General features: G+C 46.3%; 1 protein-coding gene across 1 annotated transcript in view; it reads left to right on the forward strand.

Annotated features, from left to right (window-relative positions):
- LOC131521776 (intermembrane lipid transfer protein VPS13B) overlaps nt 1–10,000 on the forward strand; it is a 126,336-nt gene that overhangs the window by 100,356 nt on the left and 15,980 nt on the right. The window contains exons 37-43 of the mRNA XM_058746825.1: nt 1,147–1,352; nt 3,097–3,301; nt 3,384–3,568; nt 3,852–4,045; nt 4,135–4,316; nt 5,074–5,432; nt 6,136–6,297. Of these exons, the coding sequence (XP_058602808.1) occupies nt 1,147–1,352; nt 3,097–3,301; nt 3,384–3,568; nt 3,852–4,045; nt 4,135–4,316; nt 5,074–5,432; nt 6,136–6,297 (1,493 nt within the window). The remainder of the gene's footprint in view (nt 1–1,146; nt 1,353–3,096; nt 3,302–3,383; nt 3,569–3,851; nt 4,046–4,134; nt 4,317–5,073; nt 5,433–6,135; nt 6,298–10,000) is intronic.

Here is a 10,000-nt window from a genome sequence, read left to right on the forward strand (position 1 = left end):
AGTGAGGCTGGGAAAACACCCGCACCATCAGCACTGGAGCTCCTCAGGGCTGCGTTCTCTCCCCACTGCTCTTCTCCATGTACACCAACGACTGCACATCTAAAGACCCCTCTGTCAAGCTCCTGAAGTTTGCAGACGACACCACACTGATCGGCCTCATTCAGGACGGTGACGAGTCTGCTTACAGACAGGAGGTTAAAGAGCTGGCTGTCTGGTGCAGTCTTAACAACCTGGAGCTCAACACACTTAAAACTGTGGAGATGATCGTGGACTTCAGGAGAAACCCCCCTGCTCTCCCCCCCACTCACCATCGTGAACAGCACTGTGGCTGCAGTGGAGTCATTCAGATTCCTGGGCACCACAATTTCTCAGGACCTGAAGTAGGACAATCACATTGAGTCCATTGTGAAAAAGGCCCAGCAAAGGTTGTACTTCCTTCGTCAGCTGAGGAAGTTCAACCTGCCACAGGAGCTGCTGAAACAGTTCTACTCCGCCATCATTGAATCTGTCCTCTGCACTTCTGTAACTGTCTGGTTCAGCTCAGCTACCAAATCTGACCTCAGAAGACTACAGAGGGTAGTCCGGACTGCTGAGCGAATCATTGGTACAACCCTCCCCACTCTCCAAGAACTGTACTCATCCAGAGTGAGCAAAAGGACTGAAATCACTCAGGACCCTCACATCCAGCACACTCGCTCTGAACTGCTGCCGTCTGGTCGACGCTACAGAGCTCTGAGCACCAGAACGACCGGCACAGGAACAGTTTCTTCCCTCAAGCAATCTCATGAACACTTGACATTAAACGTGGAACACACAACACTATTATACATTATTTATTCACCACACATACTTATTTTTTTCATTTGGAATATGCACATATCAGACCTGTACACACATAATTGTCTGTATTATATATTGTGTTTTTGCCATTTTGTACATTGCCTATTTGTATATTATTCTTTTATTATCTGTGTCCTGTCCTGTTGCTGTCTTTCTGTTGCAGTGTAGAGCTTCTGTCACTATAACAAATTCCTCGTATGTGTAAACATACCTGGCCAATAAAGCTCATTCTGATTCTGATTCTGATCATCACAGTCCACTCCAGAGCTAACACTGATGTGATTTCTGTCTGATTTCTCTCTCTAGATGGTTTTAAGGAGGTCTGTCTGTCGGTTCAGTGTGAGGACGTGTTGCTGCGGACGGGTCTGAAGGACAGAAGTGCAGTGTTTGTGGGTCCGTTCTCCTTTAGTGGGGATCTGGAGGCTCATTGGTGCAGACACAGTGGAAGCTCTGCCCCCAACTCACCTGGACCGCCGAGAGTGTTGATTGACATGAAGGGAGGCCTGCTGCAGGTAATGCCAAATGCTGCTGCTACTTCTGTTTCTTACTCTCTCCACACGTGTGATGTATGTGGTTTTTTGGCTGCATGTGTCTCTCTCTCCACATGTGTGTCTGTATAATGCTTCATGTGCAGTCATGCGCTCTGAGTGCGGCCGCTGAACACGCAGAAATCCCCTAATGTTCCTGTTCAATCTGTTAGTCAGAGACACACGGACTCATTCTGAGTCAGAGATTCCAGCTGATTCAGGCCAAACACACACACACACACAGAGAGAGAGAGAGAGACGATTCACTAGCCTTGAGACATTTGATTTCCTTGTTGATGCGACTGTTTTGCATTAAATGCAGCCAGAGTGTCAATCATGGAGCAGTTTGGGTAGAAATTAGAGGTCGACTGATTTTCCCGATATCTAGGGTGGATCACACTGGCCGATACCGATTAATCAACCGATAGTTTTTATAATGGATATTGAACGAGAACTAAAATAGTGCTTTTCAATTTTTTCTTTTAAATTGTACTTTGTAAATGAATAAAAAATATAAATTATTATATTGATCTTTAAAGTTAGTTCATAGTTTATTAACTAATGTTAACAGAAGAAACTTTAAAATTTAAAACTGTATTAGTAATAGTAAATGTTAAAATGAACACACTAACAATGAATGATACTTTTATTGCTTTCATTAATATTAATGTTACAAATGGGCCCTTATTGTACAGTGTTACCATTTCATTTCAACAGTCATGCTTAAAGATGGCCATCTTTAAATATCTACACAAGGGCCATAGCATTTAAAATTACATACATATGGATATTGTATGTATACTCTCACACTTTATTTGCTTCTATTTTATAACAGTTGATGATTATCTAATCAAAAAAAATATGGCAGTCACACACTGGGCAAAGGCAAAAGCGCAGCGTCACGTGTAGGACGACTCGCAAGTATCTCACACACACACCAGATGTGTCGCATTCAACCCGAGCGGCGGTCTAAAACAGTTGATTTAATCACCAAACAGGTAAAAGTTTACTTCAAGAATGAACAAAGTGGCATAGATGAGTTTGAAGTTCAGCGCTTAAAAACAGAGCATATGGAAAGAGAAAGCGTGATCTATACTATAGCTCTCTATGTGAAACATACTTTATTAGAGCCACAGAAAAACAAACGTTTCGCTGAAAAATGCACGATACATAATTTTACAGCCTAGGGTGAAGTCATTAGGTACATTAACAATGATTTGGGACAAATATAATGTAATGGAAAACTGTGAGTGGCGCAGCAGGATTTTCTATCGACTTCATTTAAATGCGCATCTGGAGTTTCCCGCCCTGTGCAGCGCAGTCTCACGTGTCAAAACAAACAGCACGAGGTGCCAGTGATTTCCGCTCTCGCACTGTATAACAACAGCGGACCCTTCTCAGCCACTCCACCAAGGGACGCAACCCGGAAGCTATCGGTTAGATTTTTGTTCGGCATGGAATTTTGTTTTTTAGTTAAGGCACTCAACTATTGGTGCAGAATAATAGACAAAATCAGTCGACTTCTAGTAGAAATAATCAAATATAGAGGCTGGTGGTCAGTCCTACTAACTGGTTTGAAACTTTGTTAGCAGTCGTTCACCTGATTGGCACTTGCAGTAGATTCCAGACTCATAACAGCGCATAATGAACACTCACATGCAACATGAAATAAATAGGTGAGCGGGCAGATCACTGCGGTTTAAAGCTAAGGTATGTCTGTCTGTCGCAGGTGTTTTGGGGGCAGCAGCAGTTTAACTGTTTGTCTGAGATTCAAGAGCAGCTGCAGAACTACTGGAATCAGATGAGCAGAACAGAGGCGGAGTCTAATGAGAAGCCCCTCCTATCTACACCGCCACCCACCCCTCACCCCGCCCAATCAGAACACTCCTCTGATGACCTGCGCACAGGCATCTTCCAGTACATACAGGACTCAGGTAACACACACACACACACACATTACATCTTCATGTAGCACTCATAAGAGGGAGTGATTATATCTGTCTGTCTGTCTGTCAGCATGTCAGAAGCTGCCATCGCCTCATGAGGTGGTGTTTTGGAGGGAGACGGACGATTCTCCAGGTGTGATGCTGTGGCGGTATCCTGAACCACGTGTGATTACGTTCCTCAGGATCACACCTGTTCCCTTTAACACCACTGACGACCCGGACATCAGTACAGCCGACCTCGGGGACGTGCTGCAGGTGAGAGCCGCATTAGTGCCGCAGATGAGTGATTTGATTTGGAGAAACAGATTTTATTACAGAGACAGTCAGACTAACAGCGTGTGGCGATGACTGAGACGATTCTCTTCTCTTTCATTCTTTATTTTTGTGTCACACTTCCTCACGTTCTCCTGCAGCAGCTTCTCATGATCATCAGTGTTTCTTTCGTCTGCTGGAGCATCAGTCCTTCACCTCACGAGCTCTTTAAGACTGACAAAACTTGTCTCTGTCTGTCTGTCCATCTGTGTGTGTCTGTCTGTAGGTGCCCTGCAGTCTGGAGTTCTGGGACGAGCTGCAGCGGGCGTTTGTGCCATATAGAGAGTTCAGCCTATCAGAGAGCAGCGTGTGTGAGCTGACCCTGCCCACTCTGACCCCCGACACACGCCAGACTGACCTGGTGACCTCTGACCTCTGGAGAGTGGTGCTCAACAGCACCAGTGACGGTGGAGACGAGAGGTGATTGTGTTTTAAATGTGTGTGTTTCTGATGTGTTTTAGAGGCGAGTGTGTTGTTGTGTAACCGTGTGTGTGTGTGTGTGTGGGTAGTTCGGACAGTGAATCAGGTTCTCAGGTGCCCTGTGAGCAGCTGGTGTGTCCCACCGCTCTGGCCGCGTGTACGCGTGTGGACTCGTGTTTCGCACCATGGTTCGTGCCTTCAGTGGGCGTCTCCATACAACTGGCGTTCCTGGAGCTGCACTTCTGTCACAACCTGGATCAACTGGGCACAGGTGTGTGTGTGTGTGTGTGTGTGTGTGTGCGCGAATGTACCTACTTAACCATATTTTGGGGACAAATGTATACCCAAAATCTCCAAAAACCTCCCTTTGGGGACGTCCTCATTTGTAAAACTTTTGTTTGTGTGTGTGTGTGTGAAAATATTGTCATTATTTGCAGTATTTAGGGTTAGGTAAAGTGAGAGTCTCCTGAGCTGAGGTTCATAAGTTGATGAAAAGCTAATTATTATTTCAGTCATAAAAAAAAAAAAAAAAAAAAAAGAAGAAATAACTAAAATAAATACTATAAAAATAAAACGCACTGAAATTTTTGTTAATTTTTAAAAATTGTAACATTGAAATGAATAATTAATTTAAGTAAAATGAATCAAAACTTTTTAAGAATGATGAAATGCTTTATTAGTTTAGCTGCAGGTCATGTGACCATCAGTCAGCTTCAGAGAACTGTGAATGTGGGAATGTGTGTGTTCTGTATAGGGCTGGGCGATATATCGAACACGATATTCATGCGCATCTCGTCAGTAAACATCACTGTTCATTAGTGAAGGCGATTCATCTGCGATACTGAACGTGATATTGTGTAGCCTGTCAGTGGTCTACGGCTCTGTGTATTAAATGGCGCTGTATTTGAAAACAGGTGATGCAGATTTAGCACTAATCACGGAACCGGCTTTACTGACGAGATGCGCATGAATATCGTGTTCGATATATCGCCCAGCCCTAATTCTGTAGAATTCCACTCTTTTTGCAGCACCGTGCCAGAAGCTCCGCCCCTTCCTCCCAGACAGGAAGTCGCCTCAGGATCAGGAGTTTGCGGTGATGTGCGTGCGCGAGCTGTGTGTGTTTGTGCGTCAGTGGAGTGACGTGATGCAGTGCTGTCATGAGCTCAGCTTCTCGTCCACGCTGAGCTGCAGACTGCTGGAGTACCGCAACCTCACGTACCTGTCCGTCCTTCAGCCGGTCAGCCTGCGGGGAAACGCCACACACACACACACACACACGCGCTCACGCCGCACGCTGCACTGCGACACCACACTGCAGCCGCTGCACGCCGCCGCCGGCCAGTACGCCGTTCACACGCTGGACCGAGCGCTGCAGGCCTGGAGACAGGTGAGTCCAGACCAGCTCTGCGGAGCGTGACAGCATCAGTGATGTGGAGTTGAAGTGTTGTGAAGGAGCTGCATGGCGTTCTGACAGTGGCTGGAGTTTGTTTGGGTCGTTCACACACACACACACACAGTGTCCTGACAGACAGTCACATGTGCTCAGACAGAGATTACAGAGCTGAGTTATAGAGCTGTTTAATGTGATCTCTCCCAGAGTTCTGCTGGTTCTGGATGTTTAGTGGGTGTGTTTATAAGTGATTGACAGACAGCGACTCTTTCATCACTGTATCATGTTACTCTGTAAATGTGAGAGGATTAGTATCTTCCTGTGGACTGTTACTGTGTTTCTCTATAAAAACACACACACTCATCTGTGCTCCCCTGACAACACACACACACACACACACACACACTATACAGGTCCAACTACAGCTCATACACTCAGTGGGAGAGGAGAGAGTGATGGGAAATGTTGGTGTGACTCAGAGTTTGGAGGTGCTGCTGGTGTGTTGAGATGTTTCCAGTAAAGTGTGTGTGTGTGTGTACACACAAGCAGTAGCATTAAAATCATCAGACTGTCATGAGATGATGAGTTCACGGGAGTCCAGACTAACACAGAAACTGGATCTGAGTTTATCAAATTTCTTCCACATCCAATAAAAGATCTCTGATGACTGAGCTGATGTTCTCTGTTCGTTGTGTTTCAGAACGGCGTGATGGATGCGGAGGAAGTGCTTTTCAGTCATTACGTCATCTGTAACGACACACAGGAAGTTCTGCGGTTCGGACAGGTGGACACGGATGAGAACATCCTTCTGCAGAGCAACCAGAGTCACCAGTACAGCTGGAGAACCCACAAATCCCCACAGGTGCTCCTGTGTGTGTGTGTGTGTGTCCATCTGTGTGTGTGTGTGTGTGTGTGTGTGTGTGTGTGTCCATCTGTGTGTGTGTGTGTGTGTGTGTGTGTGTCCATCTGTGTGTGTGTGTGTGTGTGTGTGTGTGTGTGTGTGTGTGTGTGTGTGTCTTTCCATTCGTCGGTCTGTCAGGTGTCAGTAATCCTGCAGTTGGTTTTTCAGCTCTTAAACGGTGCAGATTCCTTTTGTGTGTGTGTGTGTGTGTGTAACAGTAAATAGTTGAACACCTGCAGCAGTGCCGCTCATGACACACTTCATGAATGCTGTGTGTGTGAGGTAATGCCTGAACGTGAATGGCAGCTATTGTGCCACACACACACACACACACACACACACACACACACACACACACACACACACACACACACACTCAGCACTAGAGGCTCGTGGGTTTTTCCCTCTTCATGAACATGATGTGTGTCTGTATCTGGGAAGAGTTTCCTGTTCCTGCGGCCGCAGTCTGAACGCGTCCAGAGACGCTCAGACACACTGACCACAGCAGCCGCGTCTCTCTGTGTTTGTCTGTCTCTGTGACCGCAGCGTCTAGTGCCGTCCTGACTGTCGTCCTCTCTGGCGGTTCGGTCCGAGGCTGTTTGTCCGGTCTGTCTGACGCGCTGCGGGTTCGAGTCCCAGCGCTGCAGGACAGGAGAGGATGGCGCAGCGTCTGCTGCTGTTGTCTTGATCTCTTCTCTGCCGTTTCTGAAGGATGGTTTTTATTACTCCAGTGTTTTTGAGTCACTAAACGCTCGGGCTCTTTTTCCCACTGTGCACTGCGGTGTGGGGGGGTGCGTCTCCGCTGGGACTCGTGTGGCATGCGAATGACTTCAGGGCTGTGGACGCTGTCTGGGGCGCGTTCAGTATGGAGACCATTAGCACCAATCTGGACGGAATTTGGGCGGATATTTGACTTCCTGTCTGTTCCTCTGGGGGGGCGGAGGGGGTTCATCACGGTAGCTGCTGCCAAACCCCTAAAACACACACTCTCACACACACACACACACACTCACACTCACTCACAGTTAATGGTCTTAATTACAGTCGCAGTTAACACGCTCACACACAGATAACGAATAAATCTTGCAGTTTTAGCGCGTCCTCGGGCCTCTTTCACACACAAGCTGTTTGGACACAGAGACGAACTCCTTCAGGCCGCGATGAGGTCATGCGCAGCCAACAACATGTTGAGTCACTGAATTGTGAACGAGCCCCTGGCGGCCCATCGCAATTATAGCTGCATCACACATCCATAATTTCCCAGAGATCAGTTTGAGTTACGGCCGCCGGTGTGGATGGGTGTGTGAGAGCTGTGTTTGCGCTGGTTTCGGTGATTATGCAGCTACGTGTGAATATCTGCGCTCAGAAACATCAAGCGGTGGACGTTAGCAACTTGAATGCAGTTCGATGCTCCAGTGTTGCAGCAAAAACACTGATATGACATCAGCACACGGTTCCTCCAGAAGATGTGTCTGGTGTCAGTCGCCGTGTTTGACGCCCATCACTTCGTTCAGGTCGCAGTGTTCCTTGCGTGTGTTTTGCGTGTGTTTTGCGTGTCCAGTTGGCCGATTGTCTCGCGGCTGAACTCGGCGGGCGTTTGATGTGAGGCGAGGGCCGCTGTTATGGCTTCTCCCCGAAGGTCGTGCTCAGCCACAGGCGCTAGAAAATGGGCTGTTGTAAAAATAAAGAGGGTCGAGGCACTCGGGCCGCTGCTTCCTGATGAGTAATACGGCGCAGAGATCTGAGAAATTATGTCATTTCCACTCGGCAGCCCTCTGGAGGAGGAAGATCTGCTCAAATTGACTTCAGCCTTTGATTGGCCATGTTTTCGTAACGGAATCCACCTTCAAACGGCCGGGAAAGCGCGAGGATCAAGCCTGACCGCGGTCACTGCGCGCCTTGACCTGCACGCTAATTTGTTTGACTTTACAGTTCGAGCGGCGCTCAGGAGTTCAGAGTGTCGGTGTGATCTCACTCTGACCCAACAGGCTCTCTGTCAGACTCCAGATTCATGAATGATAAACAAGAGTCCACACTGCCAACACGTCAGCATGAACACACACACACACACACACACACACACACGTTTGTTTTTGTGAAAAGTGGGGACATCCCATAGGCGTAATGGTTGTTATACTGTACTTACTGTATGTGCTATTGTCCTACACCAACCCTACACCTAAACCTACCCCTTACAGGAGACTGTGCATTTCAACTTTCCCCAAAAAAAACTCATTCTGAGTGATTTATAAGCGTTTTGAAAAGTGGGGACATGGAGTAATGTCCTGAGATGCCACCTTCAGCTTGTAATACCTGCCATACCTTTGTTATTATACACATCTATGTCCTGACTTTTCACAAAACACACACACACACACACACACACACACAAACACTGAACACACACACACACAAACACATGTACAGTGAAGGGGGTATTTTTCAGTTTGTTTTGAAAATCAGTTCTGTCTGTCCTATGTGTTTTGTTGTTATACTCGTGTGTGTGTGTGTGTGTGTGTGCATGTTTATGTGGTTTATGGGGACACAAATGTGTATAATAACATGGGTATGACAGAGGTATTACAATTTGAAGGTGGTTTATGAGGACACTGTCTATGTCCCCGTAACTCAAAAGGCTATAATTTTGATTAATTTTAAATATTTTACAGTATAAAAACCATTACACCTATAGAGAGTCCCCGTAAACCACATAAACCAACATGTGTGTGTGTGTGTGTGTGTGTGTGTGTGTGTGTGTGTGTGTGTGTGTGTGTGTGTGTGTGTGTGTGTGTGTGTGTGTGTGTGTGTGTGTGTGTGTGTGTGTGTGTGTGTGTGTGTGTGTGTGTGTGTGTGTGTGTGTGTGTGTGTGTGTGTGTGTGTGTGTGTGTGTGTGTGTGTGTGTCTGTGTGTGTGTGTGTGTGTGTGTGTGTGTGTGTGTGTGTGTGTGTCTGTGTCTGTGTCTGTGTCTGTGTGTGTGTGTGATGATGTTTGAGTGTTTTTTGTGGATCAAGTGCTGCCAGATGAGTCTCAATCTGACAAACAGGGTTAATGTGTGATGAACAGCAGAACAGAACTCACCAGAACTCTAACACTGCTCTTGTTCTGTGAAATAAAAATAGTATTAAATGTTTACATTTATCCTATTTCATATATATATACAGTGCCTTCCAAAAGTATTGGAGCAGTGAAGACAAAATTGCTCTGTTGGCTGTGGAGTCAAGACATTTACAAATATGATGAAAAGATGAATATGAGACAAAACTACAGAATGTCACATTTTATTATTAGCCGTTTCAACACGTACATGTTTGACCAGCTCAGAAGCTCAGCACTTTTAGAGTTCATCCCTCGATCTGATGTGAGCAGAAGTATTGGAACCGTTGCCTCGCAGGTCTTTCCAAGTGATCAGCTGTGTCCCGTTGCATTAATTCTTCAGATATTAAAAGCAGGGAATGTGTCGTATCAGTTATATCCATTACTTCTGCATTCTGAATCTTGCATTCGATGATGACGCACACAAACCAGGATGAAGACGAGGGAGCTGACTTTGAGAGAAAAGCAAGAAATTTGGATGCTAAAAGAAAAGAGGAAGTCAATTAGAGCTCCAGCAAAAACAAAGAGCATGAAGAAATCAAGAGTTTGGAAACCACCAGCGACGCCAGCG

This window comes from Onychostoma macrolepis, chromosome 16, assembly GCF_012432095.1.
Source record: "Onychostoma macrolepis isolate SWU-2019 chromosome 16, ASM1243209v1, whole genome shotgun sequence".
NCBI lineage: Eukaryota > Metazoa > Chordata > Actinopteri > Cypriniformes > Cyprinidae > Onychostoma > Onychostoma macrolepis.